Below are 24,357 nucleotides of genomic sequence, written 5' to 3' on the forward strand. Positions count from 1 at the left end.
TTCAATCCCAAATGAGAAAACTGAAATTAAAGAATTAGAAAATGGATAGCGAAGCTGTCTGAATTATTTATCAGATTGTCGATCCCCCTCCCCAGGCAAGAAGTTATATTCCTGACATATCCATCCACTGGAACTGTTATTTTCTTTGCTGCTATTCCTACCAAAATGAATAACCTCACATTTGTCAACATTGTATTCCATCTGCCAGACCCTAGCCCATTCACTTAAACTATCCAAATCCCTCTGCAGACTTCCAGTATCCTCTGCACTTTTTGCTTTACCACTCATCTTAGTGTTACTTGCAAATGTTGCACCATTTTTCAAATAACAAAAATGTGGACATTGCTGCTTAGAAGAGGCAAGTTATTAACAGAGGACCTTCCCATTTTACCCCATGAATGAATCAAAATTGTTCCACAGAGTCCATTAATTACTCAAATGTTATGATACCTAATTGGTGAACTGTCAGCTGATAGGGTGGCGTTAGATCAGGGGTGGGCAAACTTTTCCGTACAAGGGCCACATTCAGAAATTCACAATTTTAAAGGGCCGCATAGTATATTAAGTAAAATAATTACTTCACCCGGTTATGATTCTGGGCGCCTCATATAGAACATAGAACAGTACAGCACAGAACAGGCCCTTTGGCCCTCGATGTTGTGCCGAGCAATGATCACCCTACTCAAGTCAACGTATCCACCCTATACCAGTAAGTAACCCAACAGCCCCCCCCCCCCCCCCCCCCCATTAACCTTAAGAATTTTTTTTTTTTTTTTTAAATGACTTGGTGGGCCGCATAAAGACCTTTGGCGGGCCGCATGCGGCCCGCGGGCTGTAGTTTGCCCGCCCCTGCGTTAGATCAACAACATCACCCTAACCCTAACCCTAAATTCCCAGCTCTGAGTCCTTGACTGGTTCAAGACACCTCGGGCGGGACTCTCCGGTTCCCCAGCTGCGCGTTTCTCAGTGGCGCATCGTTCTCTGGTGGCGTGATTCTCTCTTCCCGCTGCTTGTCAATGAGATATCCCATTGAAGCCACCCCAAGCCGCCAGAAAAGAGAATCCCAACAGCCGCAGTTTTCGTTCTCAGTAAAAATGTAGCTCCCCTTGGACATTTGGTGTGTCTCCCTTTCTCCGATCTCTCTGTCAGAACGTTACCCACCAAAGCCTTTGCTGCGTGTACAAATGTTCACAACCACTAATTGATCTGACTGGATTGCTTATTTATAATTGCACCATGATTTTGCAAGGGCAGGGCTTCGTACAATGGTTAGTTATTTAGGAAAGGCTGCAAGGATCCAAGACCATATATTAGTACCCTTATTGACCGCTATTTTTGTGAAAATAGAATCATGTAATAACAGCAAACATAAAAATCTAAATTTGAGCTGCAAGTGCAAAATTCTTATGCTCTGCATAAAAAGTCAAACTCATAGGCCGGGATCTTCCGGCCTCTGCGAGGCGTGTTTTCTAGCAGAGGAGGCAGCTTTCTATAGGCCGGCAGGGGATCTTACAGTCCCGTCGAGGTCAATGGCATCTTGTATGGCTCGCCCGCCCTGCCACCGGGGTACCCGCTGCTGAGGGTCGTCCTCGGCAGCACCGAAAGATCCTGCCAGCAGGGAGGGTTAGAAAGTTCTGCCCACAGAATTAACCAGAGAATAAGGTGACATTCAGGCAGCCATCAGCACCATCTACAACAACAAGATTCCACATAGAATGATTGTACATATCTAAACTTGATGATGTTGGCGCAAAACCTATTGAATGGTTCTGTGCAATAAAAATCTCCTCAGAATTTTATTGTAAAAAGCTGTCAAAATTGCAGGGAAAATTGGGGTTTATGATTTCTTTACACTGAACTTGAGACAGATCAATAGATGGAAAAATGTTCATGCCATAACTTATAGGAAATGACCTGTAAAAATGGCCTTCATAAACTCTGCCTGCAGTATTTCAAAAGTGCGATGTGCTCAAACCGAATGAAGCAAAATCTTTCTGGAAGCTTCTTCTGAGGTAATCCTCACCTTTCCCAACAGCGCATTGCTAGGAAACTGTGCCAGGTAGATTTACTACTTCTTCTACACATCAATATGGGAAATCTGTGAAGTTCCCTCTTCCGTTCATCAGTAATAGTGAGGGGTCGATATGTTTCCAAAGTGCTCAGATCTTTCCTGCTGGCAACATTTGTCATTTGAACTCACAAATTTGGTTAACTTCTACAATTTTTTGAGGGCCCACTCAATCCTTGATGAGAAATGATTACGCTCAGAGTAAAAATGCATCAATTATTATGGATAGCTGTCCTGAAGTTACAAGTCTAACAAATGCGAATTTCTCCCAATTCCAAAGTTAGCATTCCTAGGCTTTAGCCAATTGTCACTGGAGTAATCAAGCTTTTCAGTGGTCATCTCTTTTAAATGTAGTGATGAACTGCTCGGGCGGTCAGCTCTCCAAAATTGTCCTGGAGTCTAGAGAATTGAAAATTAATCTTCAGCTGGATACTGGGGCGAACAACATTGGAAGAAGATCACAGGGCATTAACGAAAATTATAATTCCTACCCCATTTTAATTAGGCTTTTTAAAAATGTAAAATATTAAAAATGGAAAATGACTGTTCGCCTAGGCAGGACAGTTGGAAGTGGCTGGGTATATAATAAAACCTCCAGGAATACACTTAATCAGGGTTAATAATCTTATTCTAAATCATAATGGAGTAGTCCCCATTATGTGCTCATAGGAAGATGAAAACTTGCATAAAAAATTGTAATCATGTGATGTTATTGGAAGAGTAAGGGAAGATATGCATTTTTGAGTACTTGTATTTATCGACTTCTTAAATTTCTTCCTTTTAAAAAAAATTTAGAGTGCCCCATTCATTTTTTCCAATTAAGGGGTTAATTGAACGTGGCTAATCCACCTACCCTGCACATCTTTGGGTTGTGGGGGCGAAACCCACGTAAACATGGAGAGAATGTGCAAACCCAACATACAGTGACCCTGGAATTCCTAAATTTATGCTTGATTTTGGAACATCACATTGGAATGAAGCTTTCCAAGTCCCTCATTCAAAAAGTAACACTCCAATCATCAAGAGTTTGAATCCCTGCCCATCCAAATCCACTCAGTCATCTTGCGGTCAAGTGAGCAGGATTGTCCACAGAAATTCTTACAAGATATATCTGAAATCCTCTTTGCTTGATAAGCCTTGAGCTACATGAAAAGTTGTCTGCACATCTCAGTTAGCTTTCCCTCCTCCCCACAAATATTTAAACAGAACTTGAACACTTTACCCTGTGTAAGAAGGTCACGTATGAAGGCAGTCAAGATGAGATTTGGAGACTAGTTTTATAATTACATGCCTTCAAGGTTATTATTTATTTTAAGGAATATTATTTCCCTGGTATAATTACTGACAGATTTACTAACAATTCCACCACAATCAATCATCATAGTGTATTAAATTTTGTATGTGTTTAAATCAATTTTGTACCTTAATATAAATAAATAATGAAATAGTGCAGAAGTACTTCATTGCAAGTGCCATTTTTGGTAGGCTGACTACATCAGGATGGTACATTCAGCCATTTTCAGCAGTATGTCTACAACTCCTATGGGAGGTGTACATATGCTCGGCAGAGAGTAAAAGAAGATGACAAAAAATATAAATACAGGAGCATTCCTTTCATATGTGGAGGAAAATAGAACAAATTGAAAATGCTCCAATGCATTTCACTTTAAGGAGAGAGTGGGTAATAACTGTACAGTCAGTACGTTTTTGTGCTGCAGCTGGTGAGCTGCTGAAAAATAAAGGCTGTTTCATCCATTTAAACCCACTACACAACCTCCTTACGAATGTTGACCTAAACATTCTTTTATATAAAATGAGACTGTGCAAAATGAACAAAAGTGGAATGTTTGAGTAAAATGCTGGTATTGTGTTCGTTTTGGAAGGTGTATTGTACATCCACTCCCTCGGGCATTCCACACAATTGCTACTCAGAACCAGTATTTATTTGCCAGCCTGCTCCCACCCAAAAGCATCTCATCAGAGAACAATTTCCACGAAGTATTCGGGCAAACCAATAATTCAACTATTTTGATGCAAAATAAATGGCCGGAATTCTCCGTCGTTGGGATTCCTGTTCCCATTGGCAGCGCACCCCAGCATGTGGGTTTCCCGCATGACAAGCGGCGGGAAGATACGATCCCACTGCCAGCAAGTAGTGCACCACCGAAAATCACACGGCCGGGAAATCCCGCCCACTATTTTCTCATTTTAGAACTCAAAGTAAGGCATTGCAGGATCTCTGAAAATGTCAGCTCAATGGTACGGATTGAAAAAGTACTGTTTTATTTTCTGACAAGACTTTTGCCGTGTCCATACTGCACTGTTTGAGTTGACCTTTTGCTCATTTAACTTTGAGAAAGCTGGCAGTAGTAAATGTATTACAGCATCCTCATTTATCAACAAACAAATCTGTAATGTGGGGATTAGCACCAAATAACAATCAGAAAACTAGAATAAACATAAACATTCTAAAAATAATGGGAATTTTGCAAGACATAGAATACAACAGCAAATATTTTTTTAAAGTATATGAAGGTACAATGTGGTGTCAATGGATCAATCGATTTATTAAATATAATTAAATATAAATTCATACGGCAAAGTGATAATGAATGCAACACTGCAAAAATTAGATGGATTTGGCTATTCCTGAACACTTCACAACTGATGAACTGTGTATTTAAAATTGATCTTTCTATCCGTTTATCAGTGAATTTCCCCCCAATTCAAGGAGAGAAAAGGTTATCAGAGAAAATCATTATTTTTCTCATTGTTTTTTTTTAGAATTAGAACAGTACAGCACAGAACAGGCCCTTCAGCCCTCAGTGTTGTGCCGAGCAATGATCACCCTACTCAAGCCCACGTATCCACCCTATACCAGTAACCCAACAACCCCCATTAACATTATTTTTTTTTAGGACACTAAGGGCAATTTAGCCTGGCCAATCCACCTACCCTGCACATTTTTGGACTGTGGGAGGAAACCGGAGCACCCGGAGGAAACCCACGCACACACGGGGAGGACGTGCAGACTCCACACAGACAGTGACCCAGCCGGGAATCGAACCGGGGACCCTGGAGCTGTGAAGCATTGATGCTAACCACCATGCTATCATGCTGCCCCTTTCATTGTCTCTAATTTTTTTGGCCACATTGTTTTCCAACTGACATTTCCTCCTATTTCTGCCGTGCATCATCTGCAGCTGAACAAGCTGTTAAGCCTTCATCTGAGCTGTTCTGTGATCAGATGGAAGTGGGAGACAACAGAGTGCCCTGCTACCAACTTTTATTCTTTCTTTCCCGGTGGGGAATTATCTGATTTCTGCTTGGGGGCTTCCTTACAGTGACACAGCTGGAAACACAGAAGTGTGAAGGAACGAGGATTCAAGCCCACAATCTCACCAGTGCCAAATTGCCTGATCTCTTTCTACACAACACTATCCATGATTCTCAATTTGCATCTTATGCATTTAGTCAACATCTTCTGTGTTCGTGGACTATGTTCGTTGGGTTAACGTTGCATTTTTCCAGACGTAAAGTAAGTAACTGTTCAATCAAATCAATATAAAATTCATTTATTCAATCGTGAAATATGAAAGCCATTGCACAGAGAACTCTGAACTAGTAACCTTGCCTCACATTTACTTGAGGAAGTATATGTGAGACAGAATCCATGCACTGATCAGGCACAAACAAATTTCTGATTTAATTTTGTCAGTTTTTGGTAATTTACGATCACTGAATTGTTTGTATTCCCATTTGGCATATCACCACTCTTTAATGTACGATTGTGATAAAGGTGCTGAGCCATCATCAATAGCATCGTCCACAGCAGTTGATGATGAATCATCACAGTGCTTACATGTGTAGGTTGCTCCAAAATTACATTTGGGGAAAGCTTAATAGGTTACTCACCTACCTTCATCCCCTTAGGTGATGAGCAGGCTGGGAAACCAGTGTTCGAGAAAATAATTTCCAACAATAGAGTCTTAAGCTCTGAAACAGTGTGTTTTAACCAGTGTGATTATAGGAATAGTTGAAAAGTCTACACATTTGAGATGCTTTTGTTACAATTAACCTTACTTGAAAAGGCACCATTTCAATTTTTTGTTGAAGGTTGTTGTGAATTTGTGAGCTTAATGGTAAATTTTGTAAATATTTAGCTACATTTTAAGCAGCCTTGCACTGCCCTGAGAGTCTTTTCCATTCTGCTTCATCTATTACTCACACTTAACGATGTACTGAAATGAAGTAGTTATCACTGAGCTCCTTGTGTTTTTGATGGTCCTTACCTACTTCCCTTGGTCCTCTAAAAACATGTTGGCACCTTCAGAAGCACTATTTAAAAGTTAAATGCTACAAATGTGCCCCTTCCCCATAACCAGCACTTCCAAACCGTAAGAATGGATTCTGCGTCTATCATTAGGACATTTCTGGGTTGCCAAGATTCATCACAAAATTGTTATAGCAACAGAAGGGAGTCATTCGATCCATTCTGTTTGTACTGGCTCTGTTTATTGTCCCTGTCTTCTGATTTTTCCATTTACTTGACAACAAAGTCATGATGCTAAACTCAATCTGTAGCAGAAAATTTAGGTTTAATCGTCAAGGAACTTAAACACAAACCCATCTATTAACTGAAAATGGAGCGTACATTAAAAAGAAACAAAGTAGAATTTCCGCACTCCTCTCAAGCCTGTTCTGTAATTCAATTAAATGATTGCTGCTTAACTTAATTTATTTGCTTTTAATCCAAACCCATTAACACACATCCCAATTTAAAAAAATATTTAGTCTTGAAGATTTTAATTGACCAAATATCCAATGCCTTTATCTGAGGTCCAAGACATCACTGCAGGAGTTCCCTAAGGTAATGTCCTAGGGCCAGCCATCTTCAGCTGCTTCATCAATGTCCTTCCTTCCATCATAAGATCAGAAGTGGGGGTGTTAGGGGCGGCATGTGGCGCACTGTGACTGCGGCACTGAGGTTCCGGGTTCGAATACCGACCCTGGGTGGAGTTTGCACATTCTCCCCATGTTTGCGTGGGTTTCACCCCACAACCCAAAGATGTTAGGTTAAAAAAGAGGTTAGGTGGATTGGCCAGGCTAAATTGCCCCTTAATTGGAGAAAAAAATAATTGGGTACTCTAAATTTATTTTAAAAAAAGAAGTGGGGGTGTTCGTTGATGATTGCACGTGCACAATGTTCAGCACCATTAATGACTCCTCAGATACTGAAGCAGTCCATATCCAAATGCAGCAAGAGCTGGACAATATCCAGGCTTGGGCTCACAAGTGGTGAGTATCATTTAGGTCACACAAGGGCTGGTTAATATGAAATGAAACGAAAATAACTATATCTCCAACAAGAATCTAACCATCAACCCTTGACATTCAATGCATTACCATCACCAAATCTCCCACTATTAATGTGGGAGTTACCACTGACCAGAAATTAAAGTGGACTAGACATATAATCATTGTGGCTACAAGAGCAGATGCTATGAATCCTGTGGTGAGTACTACTGGATTTGATCTCGACAAAGCCTGTCCACCACCTACAAGACACAAGTCAGGAAGGTGATGAAATACTCTCCACTTGCCTGGATGAGTGCAACTCCAACAACACTCAAGAAGCTCAACACCATCCAGGACAAAACAGCCCGCTTGTTTGGCGTCCCACCCAGAAACATTCACTCTCTCCATTACTGATGCACCCTGTCAGCAGTGTGTACCATCTACAAGATGCACTACAGGAACTCACCAAGATTTCTTAGACAGCAACTTACAAACTCATGACCACTACCATCTAGAAGGGCAAGGGCAGCTAACACATGAGAACACCACCACTTGGAAGTTCCACTCCAAGCCACTCACCATCCTGACTTGGAAATACATTGTTGTTCCTTCACTGTCGTTGAGTCAAAATCATGGAACTCCCTCTATAACAGCACATGGGCTGCAGCAGCTCAATAAAACAGCTATTCATTACCTTCTCAAGTGCAATTAGAGATGGGCAATAAATACTGGCCTGGCCAATGCTGCCTTCATCCAATGAATTCATTTAAAAAAAAATCTTTTTATGAGGCCAATATATCCTTCCTGACTGTGGTGCCCAAAACTGAATTGCAGTGCTCCAGATAGTGTCCAACCAAGGCTCTATACAACTGAAATACAACTTTCTACCTCTATAATCTAAGTTACCTTGAGATAAATTCCAATGTGCCGTTCATTTGTTTGCTTACTTTATGCAAATAGGCATTTGATTTTCATGATCCTGCTGCCTGGATTCTCTAATTACAGCATGAAGAAAATATCTAGATTTCTCTATTCTGGATTCAATGTGAATGAACTCACATTTCCCCACAATAAGGTCCAAAATGGGTGGCATGGTAGCACAGTGGTTAGCACTGTTGCTTCACAGCGCCAGGATCCATTCCCGGCTTTGGTTACTGTCTGTGCGGAGCCTGCACGTTCGCCCTGTGTCTGCGTGGGTTTCCTCCCACAAGCCCCGAAAGACATGCTGTTAGGTAATGTGGACATTCTGAATTCTCCCTCTGTTCCCAAACAGACGTCAGAATGTGGCGACCAGGGGATTTTCACAGTAACTTAATTGCAGTGTTAATGTAAGCCTATTTGTGACAATAAATGTTATTATTATCTGCCATAGTTTTGTCCACTCACTGAATCTATCTGTGTACTTTTGTAACCTTCCTGTTCTCATCCACAATTTACTGTACCTGCTAACTGAATGTCACCTGTAAACTCTTTCATGCAAGTCATTGATATATCTGGTGATAAACAGGCTCCAATCTTGAGTCCGAGATGCCTGAGAGCACCATTTGTCACTTTCGCCAGACTACATTCCTTTTACCCTGACCATTTGTCTCCTACCTCCAAATGATTTACCATCGTCTGTCATAAAGTTACTTCCAAATGTCATGGACTTTCTTTTTCCCCCTTTCCTTCTCTTGTGAAACCCTGTCATATGCCTTCTAGACGTCCGGATGGACAATATCCATTGGCACTCCATTTCCACTGTGTTAATGAATTTAAAAATATCAACTAGGTTAGATAGTTTTGACTCATCCTGACTATTCATTATCACATTCTCAATCAGACTGGTTGAATTTCTGATTAATGTGAATATCCTGTATGGAATTATTTTCGGTAGCTTCAACTCCATTCCTACTGGGTGTGAGTGCACAATGCGTGACAAATTACAGCCTTGCATTGAAGAGCAATTTCCCCTCATGCCAATCATAAACACAGTTTGGGTGGGAAATAAAAATAGCACACTGAAAATAAATCCTTTTTTGAAGTTGAGGTCGATACATTGTTGGAGGAGTAGAGTAAGTTTTACTGTCCACTCTCTTGGGAGCTCTCGGGCACAAGAGGTATTGTCTTCACTCTCAACTTCCACTTGAATGATCGGCTTTTCTTACCCCCCCCCCCCCACCAACCCTTCAAAACAATATTAAAACAAATATTCACCATAGTAAAAGCAACTTATAAAAAATATGATTTTAAAGGATTACATAATGTTATATTCAACGGGCAAAATATTTTTTGCACAAGCCAAATTTCACCATTCGTCCCACAAAATATCACTCAGCATGCAGAATCCAATGTTATAAGACAAACAGGGAATAAGTTCACTTTACCTCGGGGAGTATTTATGATGCTGTAGCAAATTGATTATTGCTTTGTAAAGTCAGGCAAGACTATTTCCAAAATATTGTCAAAACCACAATGTTTTCCTTACTTAACATTTGAAAAACCTGTGGTAACAGACACAATGGATTGGGTGATGGGACTAATTATCTACAATACATTGGAATATTACTTCCCACACAAATTTCAATCATATATATTTGTACATTACAGATAAACAACACTATATGACCACCAAGATAATCTTTTATTGAAGGATGGAATTCTACTTCTTAATTAAACAGCCCCTAAAAGTGAGAAATTTCCTGAGGACCACTTTTATTGCATCTGAAAAATAAATAGCAGAAAAGATCTAGCCCTGAATGGCAGCACAAAGGCACAGGCGGTCTTGATTTGTTCTTAGATTACTTTAAGGTGGAATGGCACAAATCCAATTCCATTCAACAGCCACATACATTTACTAATTAATGTTCAGGACACTTTTTAGACGATAGGAAAGATTTTGATTTTCACGTTATTTCTAAAACAAATAGCCAATTACGACATGAACAAACTTACAGTACAAATGTAAGTTCCGAGGGCAAAATAATGGAAAGATGATTTTAGGGTCAAGGTGCAATCAGTGATTTGGGTACATTTTACTGTCAAAATCTTGCTCGTTTACAAAAGGTGCTTTTTCTCTCAAGTTTCCGCTCTATCATATTTGCGTACCACTGAATGTAAATCTGCCACAAAATGCTGCACAATTGGACAACATCAATTTTTCCTTTAAATTTGCACTAGTTTGATCAATTTTGAATGAATCATGCCGAAAACAAAACAGCACAGCTTAAGGCAAACCCCTACCTCTAGGTACAGATTTTGTAACTTGGGGAGATAAAAACCAAATTAATGTAAGGCTCCAAAAGTTTGAAATACAGTGCACAGGAAAGCGAATTGATGACTGGCGGCATATTTAAAGGTAAAATGACCATCACAAGAAAATGACCACAATCTCAAGACTGAATTAGCATTTTAAATTCACTGTCAGATATGGTTATTCTTTAGAAAAATATCGTCAAAATGTTTCTTTAAAACATTTTTTGATTTATTTAAGACACTATTATACAGCAGCTTCGATAATTACACTGGAAATATGATGCGCTACTTGACAGGGTAACAATGATTTAAGAGGTTTAGATGCATGCCACAGTCCAAAGATGTGCAAATTAGGTGGATTAGCCATGCTAAATTGCCCCTTAGGGTGGAGTTTTAGGATTAGGGCTGGGGTTTGGGCCTAGGTAGGGTGGTCTTTCGAAAAGTCGGTGCCGACTCGATGGACCAAATGACCTCCTTCTGCACTTTAGTGATGCTATGATTCAATGCCATCACGGGTCTGGAGTCATTGTACAGCAATACCAGCTTCCCTTCAATCCTTTTCTCCAGAAGGGACCAGTTCTTTTGTGGGGAATAGTCCCAACTATCCTGAACTTCACCCGTGTAGCCATTCTTCAACTTCTGAAGCTATGCAAGAAATTCTGGCAGGTTATTTGAGAATGGAGGACATCGCAGTTGAGTCTAATCCTGCTTTTACCAATGTCCATTTGCCCACTTTCTGGCTTTCAGTGCTGGCTAGCAGTCAAAAGATTAAAAATATTATTCTTTATTATTCTCTCTAAACTGAGGCCCGGAGATACGTTTAGCTGACTGGGTTCTGCTCTGGTTGAGAGCATATACAGGTTCTGAAACTTTCTGATTTGGAGAGCTCATTGCTGAAGTCCTACTGTCTTTATCCACAAAAGGTGTTGGGGGAATTCACTGGATTGCCTTTCTCATGCAATGAGGTCTGCATTTTATATTATTGCATTATTTGACATCATTTCAAAAGTTGCAGTAGAAACACATTATTGAGACGAGAATGTGTGGAAGGCATTACAAAGTTTATGCAGTAATATTATAAAGTCCCCAGGAGGTGTGACAAATTTCACGAGCGTTTTTAAACCATGTTTCACAACACACTGCAAATGCAGAGAACAGGTTGCTGAGTTCAAGTTGTGTGAGGTGGCCTTCCCCAGGGATCACACTTTGTCTAGTATTCCTGAGTCACAGCAAGGCCTGACGCCAGGTCATGATGTCATGACAGTGTCAAAGGCACATATGAAACCTGACCTCAACAAGGAAGTGAAGTGGCAGGACGAGACTACCCTGAACTGCAGTTTCATTTCATAGTCAGGGCACATGTTTTACAGTGTTTAACCAGCCTTTTTTGTGTTTAGTTACTAAACAGTCTTGCTGAATGACAATTCTGTACATTCTTCACGAAACACATCCTTGCATCAAAAGAATGTCACTGAAGCAAAAATGGTTGCACAGATGTTCCCCCTCCACAGGCATAAACAAGTGTCTTGGAAATTGCAATGAGTTTATTCATTGTATATATAGATACGAGTGAACGCCACATGTCAATACGTCCTATTTAACCCTCAGAATGTCAAATTTAATAAATCTTCATTCTGAGCTATATTGATGGTATTTTGAGCCATCACAATTGGACACCAAAAAAATCACCAAAATGAAAATGATTGTGTGCAGGAAGGAGTGATGGCAGGAAGAAGATAAATAAGTGTGTGTGTGTGGCAGGGGCCAGATATATAATACGTTGAGAAAGCTATTCTTCAACGGTAAGGTACAACCCTTGCCGACGCCTTACTCTCGCCAATTCCCATTGTTTTGAAATGAGTTAGGAATCTACATGTACAGTATTGACGGCGCCTGACTACTGCACTCAATCCTACCACTGAATAAGAGCTAAATGCGTGCAAATAATGCTGATCATACTGTGCATTTAATATCCATTTATATTGCCGCCTGTTTCATGTAAGCCAGAGGTAGCTACGATACCAATTCAAACCGAACGCGGTGCTTCCACTTGTCGGTGTATGTAAACCGAAACATGTCAACCTTGGGCATACCCCCCCCCACCCCCCCCCCCCGTCAACCCACTAAATTAGCCATTCACGCCAGTTAGGTTACCAGCACAACAAAAACGTGGGTGTGGAGGAAAGGGGGGGGGGGGATATTTTGATACAGGGATAAAGAAAATAACTCACCTTGTGATTCTTCCCATTCCCAGCCGAAGGTAGTGGGTGGAATGGTTGTGGTCTGTGTTGTTACAATAGTAGTAGGTACTGCTGATGTTGCGAAGGCGCTTTCTGTCGCGTTCGAGGTCGCCTCCTGCACGCTGGTGGCATTGAGGAAGTCTACCAGGGTTGTGACATTGTATCCTTCTGTAGTATTCCACCCATCTGTGCCGGCTGCCTGTCTCAGTCCCGGCAATGCGAAGCACATCATGATCAACGCCAATCTCCCTACCATGGGCAACATTCCGATCTCAGGTTTGTGATTCCTGGAATCGATGGAATTTGTTTGCCCCCCTTTCCCTCCCCTCCCCCCCAAAAAAACTCCCTCCCACCCTCCCCCTCCAAAGCTGAGACTAAATTTGTGGATCAGAAGTGCCCTGTGTCAGGGGCAGCGTGTTTCCGCTGCAGCCGCATCTCGCAGTGAAATTGACAGCGGGGCCGCTGTAATCGACAAGGGGAGAGCGAGAAGCCGGCGGAGCAGCCCTGCCCCTGATCCCGCCCCTCCGCCCTGATTGACGTCTCCCCTCCGCCAACCAGGCCAGCGGACCATTGATTAAATATCCAATTGGGGTCGGGGAACCGGCGGCCTGCGCCAATCAGACGTGCGTTGGGCGGGGGGTAGGGGAGGAAGGTCGGGTTTCCTCCAAAAGCAAACCGGGCTGAGTTGGTTCGTCACTTTTAAGCTGTCACAACCCCCCTCCCAGGGAAGTTCCAGCAAGTTTCACAACAATCGAGAAACTAAAGTAAAAGGCCAACCGTCCCTCTCCATCTGGGTCAAGGCGATACGAATCTGCATCTTTCAGCTTCCCAGCCAGCTGCAATGTTTCACTTGGCAGTGCCACTTTGAAACAGATCTGGGTTGAAATCTATCTGTGGATTTTAGCCCCAAATCCCTAAAAGCTACTCTTATTGTCCAGACCAGAAGTGAAATTCGCCCACACATCACAACCGTGTCCAACAGTTGCTCATCGGGGTTTTCTTCGGTGTGTGTGTGTCGAGTGATTAAAAATTAGAGGGACATGATTTGTATTCTATTTTTTGAAGCAAGCAATAAATATCAATGGAGAGCCGCACTTGCCTGTCGCTCAGCATCAGGGTAGAGATTCTGCTTTTAGATTTCGACCCACTGTCTCAGATTTTCAGCTTTTTTGATGTGTCGATTACAAGGATAAGCGAATGGAAAGCGAGTGAATGTTTGCACAAGTTCAAAACTGCCCTGAAGCAGAGATGAATAGAGCCGAGAGAGGGATTCGGTCCAGTGTGCCTGTGTTTCTCTGAATGGGCTATTCAATTATGGTCCCATTCTCCTCTTTCAACACAGTTCTACAATTGTTTCCTCCTCAAGTTTGATCCAATTTCCTTTTGAAAATTGTAGCCATGATGTGGAGACGCCGGCATTGGATTGGGGTGGGCACAGTAAGAAGAATCATTCACCTGTGGAAGGAGCTGTGCTCCGAAAGCTAGTGATTCGAAACAAACCTGTTGGACTTCAACCTGGTGTTGTAAGACTTACTTTTAAAAATTGTCACTGAATCAGCTCCCACCAAAAATGGAACAAAAATAAAGATGTAAATAATTCCAGGAGGAACGGAGTGAAAGGCCAAATTGGTTTATTTTAAACTGAAAATAAAAGTCGTGACCACGGCACACAAAACAAAGGTCTGTAATCAGGTCTATCAGGAAGTGTCTCCGGGTCTGGGAGCTACACTGAAAGGTCCCGCTAATGAACCCCAGCAGGGCTTGTATCTGCCCACAACAGGAACTCATATTCTATAAAGCTCACGGGGAAATCGATCAGCGACCCCCTGCGGTCCTTGTGAGGGCTATCACATCCCTCCTCCCTCAAGCCTGAATCATCCCCCTTATTCCCGTGTCAATCAGGCTTCTTCCGTCATTTGGCCTTGAAGCCAGGTGAAGCCAGATCAGGGGGTGTGAAGCAGGCTGTGGTTCATTGCTTCTTTGTTGAGCCCCAAAGGCAGAGGATCAATCCCCTCAGTTTCTATTTCAGACTCCGAATCATTATTGTCACTGAGAATGACTCTCGGGTCCCCCATAGGCTGAGTCACCTTGCTGGAGGTAGTCGCGTTGGGCGTTAAGGATGCCGTCTCTGCTGAAATCGCGTCCGATGGAGTGGGTTTCCTGTTTCTCAGGTGGTCCAGGTCTTTTCTTCATGGCCTTCCCTTGGACTTTGACATTGTAAGAAACCCGGCCAGTCTTTTCCAGCATGACTCCTGGGATGCATTGGAAGCAGCAGGCTGAGCCTGGTGAGCGGTCTTCATCCCATTAATAATTCCGCTGATGTGATTCTTATAGTTGTCCCGATACCCAGCGAGCTTCTTCATTCCGGGTTTGAATGTTTGAACTATCCATTTGACCAGGCCATTATGGAAGGGTGCTTTTCTAATTGGAGGGCTGTGACTAGTGGTGTTCCGCAGGGATCAGTGCTGGCACCTTTGCTGTTTGTAGTATATATAAATGATTTGGAGGAAAATGTAACTGGTCTGATTAGTAAGTTTGAAGATGACACAAAGGTTGGTGGAATTGGGGATAGTGATGAGGACGGTCAGAGGATACAGCAGGATTTAAATCGTTTGGAGACTTGGGCGGAGAGATGGCAGATGGAGTTTAATCCGGACAAATGTGAGGTAATGCATTTTTGAACGTCTAATGCAGGTAGGGAATATACAGTGAATGGTAGAACCCTCAAGAGTATTGAAAGTCAGAGAGATCTAGGTGTACAGGTCCACAGATCACTGAAAGGGGCAACGCAGGTGGAGAAGGTAGTCAAGAAGGCATATGGCATGCTTGCCTTCATTGGCTGGGGCGTGAGTATAAGAATTGGCAAGTCATGTTGCAGCTGTATAGAACCTTAGTTAGGCCACACTTGGAGTATAGTCTTCAATTCTGGTCACCACACTACCAGAAGGATGTGGAGGCTTTAGAGAGGGTGCAGAAGAGATTTTGCAATATGTTTCCTGGTATGGAGGGCATTAGCTATGAGGAGCAGTTGAATAAACTCGGTTTGTTCTCATTGGAACGACGGAGGTTGAGGGGCGACCTGATAGAGGTCTACAAAATTATGAGGGGCATAGACAGAGTGGATAGTCAGAGGTTTTCCCCAGGGTAGAGGGGTCAATTACTAGGGGGCATAGGTTTAAGGTGCGAGGGGCAAGGTTTAGAGGAGATGTACGAAGCAAGTTTTTTACACAGAGGATAGTGGGTGCCTGGAACTCGCTGCCGGAGGAGGTGGTGGAAGCAGAGGCGATAGTAACATTTAAGGGGCATCTTGACAAATACATGAATAGGGTGGGAATAGAGGGATACAGACCCAGGCAGTGTACAAGATTTTAGTTTCGATGGGCAGCATGGTCGGCGCAGGTTTGAAGGGCCGAAGGGCCTGTTCTTGTGCTGTACATTTCTTTGTTCTTGTTCTTTGTTCTTATTAAACGGTGGATTGTACAGCGCATTTCAGATGTGTTTAATGCCGTTCGATTTCAGGAATATCTGAAATATTCTCCACGGGTAAAGGGGGCACCATTATTGGATATGAAGACCTTTGGTATGCCGTGGGTACAAAAACTTTGTCGGAGTTTTTACATTGGTGCATGAGATGTCATGGAGGATGTAAAATGAACTTCTAACCAGTTTGAGTGGGTTTTTGAAAAGGCCAGCAGGGATTTATGGTCTGTTACAATTGGGCAACCATATAGATGGAATTTCTTCACTACAAAAACTAACAGCCAATCTTTCCTAGAGAGAGTAGTGTCTTTCCATGTCTGCCAAGGTTCTGGATGCATGTTATACGTCGCTCTCTGTGCCATAATGCCACCAGTGGGGAAGGACTGCCCCTACTCCATATGGAGAGGCATCATGTGTTAATATCATTTTTCTCTTGGGGCCATAATGAGCCAGGATATTTGATGACAGTAACTCCTGCTTCACTTTCACCAAGGTCTCATTCTGTGGCACATACCACAACCACTGCTGGTGCTCCTTTTAGAGGGGTAACAACAGTGACCTAGTTTGGAATAAATTTCCCATAACAGCTTACGAAGCCTAGGAAAGATTTTAATTCTGTTGTATTTTGTGGTGTCGGTGCTTCTTTGATGGCCTTACCTTTATCTTCCATGAGGTGTAGGCCTTTTTCTGTCGACTCAATACCCTAGGTAGATCACTTCATCTGCCCTGAACACACATTTTTCTCATTTGAAATGGACACCCATGTCAGAAAATCGTGTCAAAACCTCCTCCAGATTTACTTTTTCCATGGCTCCTGTGATTAGTATGTTGTCTCAGTGTAATGAGCCAGGGCTTAGAAACTCCAAAGTGTATTATGAAGCTCATCGGACCTACAACTTTTATGTTGAATTTGGCTAGGATGAACACAAGAGCCTTCACTTTAGGTATGATTCATCAGACCTCCTAGGCGTTTTTATCAAAACAGAGTTTATTATAAGAATATAGTTAACATATAAATAACTCTCAGCAAGAATTTGTTCTCAATTACAAACATGAAAAAACACAACAGCAACAGTAATCTATGTATATAACTCGTAATGGATCGTCCTTAATAGCTGCTCCAATTCAATACAAAATCCAATAAAACAAAAACCCCTTTCAAGGATGTGGCCCAGCACACTGTAATCTCACTTGAATGGGACTGGTCCTTTCCCCGAGATTCTGGTCCAGCCTTCAGCCTGCAGATTCAAAACTCCTTCCGGAAAGCAACTCTACCATTAAAGTGAACACAGTGCTTTTTCTTCTGCAATCCAAACCAACAAACTGAAATTGAAACCAAAACACTAAACCCCCTCTCACGTGACAGTCACAGCCCAACTCCACCCACAAATGACATCACTGAAGCCGTGCTACAAGCCATGTGGTAAGACAAAACCTTTCTTAAAGGTACATTCACATGACACTAAGGTAGAGGTTCCCAACTGGTGTGCGGCGGTACACTAGTGTGCTCTGAAAGTTCCACAAGGGTGCTGCAAAATAAGATTCAAAATGATTCAACATTAATGACAATAAAGTAAATCTAATCTTGTTTTCAGATCCGCGATCGGCATCCCAAGTCACAATGCACCTCGGGCCTTCCACACATGCGCCAGCTACGAATGATCTGCACATCCGCGGTTTGACTTTTTTTACATTGGTCAGGTGCGCATGCGCATGGGCCGACAGAACTGCGCGTGTGGCCCTTTCCCGGCTGGCACTGCACGGTTCAGTTACCAAAGTAAAACATTCCAAACCACGCATGTGCAGCCCTTGCACAGGAGATACCAAGTTCTTTGGGAATTGGACGTGCCGACCACACAGTTGATGGCAAAGATCCCATCTTTCCCAGAGAGAGTAGCATCTTTCCATGTCCGCCAAAAAGCAAAAACACAAAAAGGGCACAAAAGCCTGGGAGAAGTGAGGGAGACAGGGAGAGATTGAAACATAGACAGGAGAAGTAATAAAATAACAATGTTTCCAGTAAGGGAAGAAGACAGAGGTAAGAAACAGGAACCGATCAAGGAGAAACAGGCTCCAATGTTAAATTTGACATTCAAATAGTGTTGAGGCTTTCATTGTAAACTTCTTAAACTAATGAAAATACTTTTAAACGGTGGCTTGACATGTTTCTAGGAGTTTGGAAAAGATAGGAAGTGTGCCTCAAAACTTTTTATACTATAAAGGTGTGCCATGATGTAAAAAAGGCGAGGAATCACTGGTACTGCGACCTTAAGTAGCCCTTGGAGAATGTTCTCCATCACGCGTTGAAAAATGTTAAATGCCGATGAAACTCCAAAGGGCAGGTATGCACATTCAGATAAACCCTGATGGGTGTTAATGGTCACATGTTTCCTGGATGACTCATCTCGTTCTAGCTGACGTAAGCATGGCTCATACTTTGTTTGCTGAAGGATTAGCCCCCTGCTAATTTGGCGTATAGATTTACTATGCATGGCATGGTTACACTAATCTAAACATGAGGCTTTATTAACTGTTAGCTTATAGCCCCCACAAAGGCAGACCAACTTGGCAGGCTTGAGGATGGGGACTACTGGTACAGCCCACTCTGTGAACTGCATTGGTTGTGTTGTCCCAAGTCTCTCTAACTGCTCGAGTTTGGTCTCTACTTTGATAAGTAAGCGTATGAGACTGGCCGTACCCTGAAATATTTGGGTAGGGTGTCAGAGTCCACATAAATCTTTGGCCTTGCTCCCTTTATTCTACCAAGGCCTCTGGGAATACCTTGGGGTATTTGCCAATGGCCTCATACAGTCCACCGGTTCTTAGTTTTTAAATTTGTAGTTAGTCCAGACGGATCCTCTGGACCTGGGGTCCTGGCCTTCATACAACTCTGAGTGGGTATCAGGCCATCTTTTTCTTATTGGTAACTGGGGTCAAAGTGGTCCCCATAATCTTCAATGGTTCCCCTGTATATGTGGCCAACCTGGCCTTGGTGTCGCGGATGCCTTGGGCAAGATGCCCATCCGGAGACGCCAGAATGTCCATTCCCTAACGATGGAGATGAAAGCTCCCGTATCCATCTCCATTTCTATGGAATCGCCATTGAGCAAGAGTGTTTACTTTGGGACAACCTTAGGGGTGATGATGCAGTTTAGCTGCATCGTTTTGGCCTCTTACGGACTGATGCTTACAGTCTTTCCCTGGCTTTTCTAGGGTTACCCAGCTATTTTGAGATGCCAACAGGTCATGGCTGAATGTTGGTGGTGGGCGAGGCATGCGGGAATCTTTACCGGGAATGCTGGCTTTTCTTTATGAGCGTCTTCACCCCCACTCGCCTCCACTCTCCCCCCCACCAATTGGCTACTGTCCATCATCCCTTTGAGTTCTTAGGCCCCTTTCTCAGCATCCTCCAAGGATAGTGCTAATTCTATATCTAGGGCAGTTTCTGCCAACAATGTTTTTTGTATCACAACATTAATAATTCCACACATTAGCCGGTCATGTAGCATCTTAGTCAGGGATGGGCCAAACTCACAGTATTCAACCAGCTTCCTTAATCTAGCCAGGAATTCTGTTATGGGTTCTCCAGGGGTCCCCCTAGCTGTGTTGAATCAGAAACGCTGGAGGATTAGGGATGCCTTTGGATAATAATGGTTCTTTACTAGATCCACAAACTCACTGAACGTTTTAGTGTCAGGGGCTACAGGAATATTAAACTCTTAATAATGCTGACCGTCAGGGCCTGACATGCTGTCAAGAGGATTACTTTATGTCTGCCGTCCCCTTTTATCCCGTTGGTGTGGAAAAAGTAGCGCATGCGTTTGGCATACTGGGACCAGTCCTCCACGTCTGCATCATATGGCTCGAGCTTCCCAAACAAAGGGCATTTCCGGGTTTTTATTTCTGCTTTGTTTCTTACAGGAATTGTCATCGGGGAGTTTCAAAAAGGCTGCTCAGAGTCCCATGCTTGATCCTTGTCGCCAATGTAGCAATTCCAGGAAGCATGGTGTGAAAGGCCAAACTGGTTTATTTTACAAAACAAATGTCCCAGCCCAGGACTATTGGGAACTGCAGGTCTGGGAGCGACATTTATAGGTCCCACCAATTAGCCCCAGTTGTGTGGGCGTCCATCGCTCACTATGGTAACTCGCATTCTACGAAGCCCACACGGGAGGTCACTCAGCGATTCCAGAATGGTCCTCGTAAGGGATATCACAGGTTAGCTCAGTTGCCTGGGCGGCTCTTTTGTGAAGTGGAATGATGTCAAAAATACGGATTCAATTCATGAAGGCCATGCCTCGCAACCTTGCCCCTCGCCTGAGGTGTGGTGACCTCTAGGTTAAATCATCACCCGCCAACTCTCTCTCAAAAAGGGGAGAGAAGCTTATGGTTCTCGGGGAGCAAGGCAATCATCACAATTGTTCCTTCCGGGGCGACATGTGGCACAATGGCTAGCATTGCTGTCTACGGCGCTGAAGAGCCAGATTCGAATCCCGGCCCTGGATCACTGTCCGTGTGGAGTTCGCACATTCTCCCCATGTCTGCATGTGTTTCACCCCCGAAGATGTGCAGGTTAGGTGGCTTGGTCATGCTAAATTGCCCCTTAATTGGAAAAAAAAAATTGGGTACTCTAAATTTAGAGAAAAAAACAATTGATCCCTCCTCAAGTTTGATCCAATTTCCTTTTGAAAATTATCATTGAATTAGCTCCCACCACTCTTTTAAGCATTTCACTGCAAATCATAGCAACTGGCTGTGTAAAAATAATTCTCATCCTGCCTCAACTTCTGTAGGGAGTTATCTTAAATCAGTGTCCTCCGGTTACTGACCTTCTGCCACTGGAAGCAGTATCTCCTTATCTACTCTATCAGAACCCTTCATTTTCACACCTCTGTTTAATCTATCCATAACCTTCTCTGCTCTAAAACAACCTTAGCTTCCTTAGTTTCTTTGTGCAGCTTGATATCATTCTAGTACATCTTCTCTGCATCCTCTTGAAGGCCTTGACTTACTTTCTGGCGCCTAGAATTGGACACGGTGTGTAGCTGGAGCTGAATGAATGATTTCTAAAGATTTTGCATAATGTCATGGCTTTTGGACTCTTTGCCTCTGTTTATAATGTGAAGGTTCTCGTCGGCTTTTTCAATGTGTGCTGCCAACGTCAAAGGTTTGTGTGATTTTCTGTCCGTGCGCCCCTTTAAAATTGTACCATCAAGCATACGTTACCTTCCCTCATTCTCCCAACTAAAATGCACCTTGCTGTATGAAATTTGTCAGCCCATTTCATTATAACCTCCTCATGCCTGTTATTCTCCTCCTGTTTCCTCCATGACCTATTGATGAGGCCGTGAGCATGGAATGGCCACTGGGGCCATGAGCATGGAATGGCCACACCGCATCCAGGAGACAGTTATCCCCCCATCTCTAAGTACCGGGTATCCAAGATTCTGTTTATTTCTACACTTTCATTCAGTAATGCTGACTCCATGTTGAGGCACCTTCACGGTCCCTGAGCATGCTCAGCAATGCTTACCTCTCCTGGTGGGCCTGCCAATGCTCCAGAATGCCAGTACTCTTAGGTTGGCAGGATCAAGAGTCCACCCGCCATCCTTAATAGTATGCAGAATACGGAGTCCGCCAATTTGGAAGGAGCCTCCCAGACAATTGCTGAGCCATTCTCGCTGTTGGCAAGCGTGATCGCGGGACTTCCTGTTTGAGGTTCTGAAGCCTGTGGTAAAATCGCAACCTTAATGTTCATCTTGTGGTTCTTTTGCCATAGAGCAACAGCACACTCTGCATCAGCAGCGGGATAGGATATCTTGAAATTGAGGGAAAGATAAATGAAAGCTGGTTAAGGGAAGTAGGGAAACTGAGATGGTCAGTGTGTCTGCGGAAGTTTCAGCAAAAATAATGAAGAAAACGTATCCCATCAAATAATTTTTTAAAAGATGCTGGCTGACCTAATTGAATTTCTTTTTTTTTTAAATTTAGATTACCCAATTATTTTTTCCAATTAAGGGGCAATTTAGCGTGCCCAATCCACCTACTCTGCACATTTTTTTTTGGTTGTGGGGGTGAAACCCACGCAGACACGGGGAGAATGTGCAAACTCCACACGGACAGTGACCCAGAGCCGGGATCGAACCTGGGACCTCAGCGCCGTGAGGCGGTTGTGCTAACCACTAGGCCACCGTGCTGCCCTCTAATTGAATTTCTAACATTTTCTGTTTTTATTTTAGATTTAATAATAATAATAATCTTTATTGTCACAATTAGGCTTACATTAACACTGCAATGAAGTTACTGTGAAAAACTCCCAGTCGCCGCACTTCGGCGCCTGTTCGGGTACACAGGGGGAGAATTCAGAATGTCCAAATTGCCTCACTGCACGTCTTTTGGGACTTTGTGGGAGGAAACCGGAGCACCAGGAGGAAAATCTCACCGACACAGGGAGAAAGTACAGACTCCGCACAGACAGTGACCCAAGCGGGAATCGAACCTGGGACCCTGGAGCTGTGGAGCAACAGTGCTGACCACTGTGCTACCGTGCCTCTCATTGTGCTATCGTGCCACCCAGATTTACAGCAATTGCACTTTTCGCGGCTTTTTATTTGGACAAATCAATTAAATCAGCTCACTTGAAAACAAGTGGATCCCAGCGATGACACCAGTGGTAGAATTTAATACAGGCACCAGGGAAGTCTCATTTGCTGGTTGGAGAACTGGTGAAAGCCCTACTTTTGGGAAGCCACACCAAATTGAGTGCCGATCAGTTATTGAATTGGGTACTTTGAGGTCTTCTACAAGATCACCCACTGTGGAAGCATAAATCCTGTCCAGTCAGATGATGGCAGCTATGCATTGTTTGGCAGTGCCACTGCTGTCAATAACCCGAAAGGACCCAGGCCAGAGGTGCGTGTTGGCAGGAGGGCAGTATGGGGCATGGGGAGTTAGCAACAAAGGCAGTTTGGGGGTGGTTCTAAGTGTCCCCTATCCCCACCCTTCCCTCCCTCTCAATGCCTGGTCTCTTGACCAAGCACTGAGTACCTGACAACGAGGACCTCCCCTCGTGGGTTTGCTTTATGGCTGCACTCATGGCAAGCCTCCCGTGTCACTGCTGGGTGAATTCCTCACTTCAGGGCCTCAATTGGCAGCTGGTGCAAAGGCCGTCCAACAATCTTCCCCTCACCCCTATACCCCCCAAAAGGACAATCTTCAAAACATTTTCAGATCAGATTAGAAAACATTGAAATTAAGAAATAATTTAACGTTGAAATCAATTTTAATTTACGTAGGCTTAAATTAGTCACATGTGACTAAGAATAAATATTGCACAGATCACTGTATTATATATCAAGTATTTAAGTTATCAGGAGAATAATTTAGTGCATCACCTTTAGGTTGATGGATTCAAATGGTTTGGCATTATAACTTCAACTAGTCATATGCTCTAACCTCTCCTGTCCAGAATGCTTGGGACCAAATCATTTCTGGATTTCAGAATTATAGGATGACATCAGAATGTTTAACCACATGTGTGTGAACTGCAGATATAAATATTTACCTGAAACATAAAAAAGCAAAAAGCATTTGATGTACCATCAATTCACTACAAGACGATGAGAACGAGTGAACGTAGGCTTTATTGTCCAAGAACTTGCCTGCCTGTGACTGCTGTAACAATGAGTGCCGCCCACAGGCGACAGGTCTATATACTGCCCCGGGTGGGGGGGGGGGGAGGGGTGGAGCCAGAGGCGGTGCCCACCAGGGTTCCAGTACAATACATGGAAGGAGATCATGGGCGGGATTCTCCGACCCCACGCAGGGTCGGAGAATTGGCGGGAAGCGGCGTTATTTCCGCTCCCGCAGGTTTTCGAATTCTCCCGCCGGTAAAAAACCGGCGTTGTGCAAATCCCGCCGGCAGCCTGTGAAAACAGCTGGCGCCGGCGGGATTTCATTTTATTTGCACTGACCTTAAATCTCCGGCCCGGATGGGCCGAAGTCCCGCTGACGTGGCCACGGGTCACGTCGGCGAAA

The 24,357-nt window shown here is 43.3% G+C and overlaps 1 protein-coding gene across 2 annotated transcripts in view; it reads right to left on the reverse strand.

Moving 5' to 3' along the window:
• The window catches only part of LOC119955943 (multiple epidermal growth factor-like domains protein 9), a 360,694-nt gene extending 347,534 nt beyond the window's left edge, over positions 1-13,160 (reverse strand). For both annotated transcript variants that reach the window (XM_038782604.1, XM_038782603.1), the window contains exon 1: positions 12,832-13,160. In XM_038782604.1, coding sequence (XP_038638532.1) covers positions 12,832-13,105 — 274 coding nt within the window. In that variant the 5' untranslated portion in view covers positions 13,106-13,160. The remainder of the gene's footprint in view (positions 1-12,831) is intronic.
• Positions 13,161-24,357: the final 11,197 nt, after the last annotated feature.

The sequence above is a fragment of the Scyliorhinus canicula genome, chromosome 21 (genome assembly GCF_902713615.1).
Source record: "Scyliorhinus canicula chromosome 21, sScyCan1.1, whole genome shotgun sequence".
Classification (NCBI taxonomy): domain Eukaryota; kingdom Metazoa; phylum Chordata; class Chondrichthyes; order Carcharhiniformes; family Scyliorhinidae; genus Scyliorhinus; species Scyliorhinus canicula.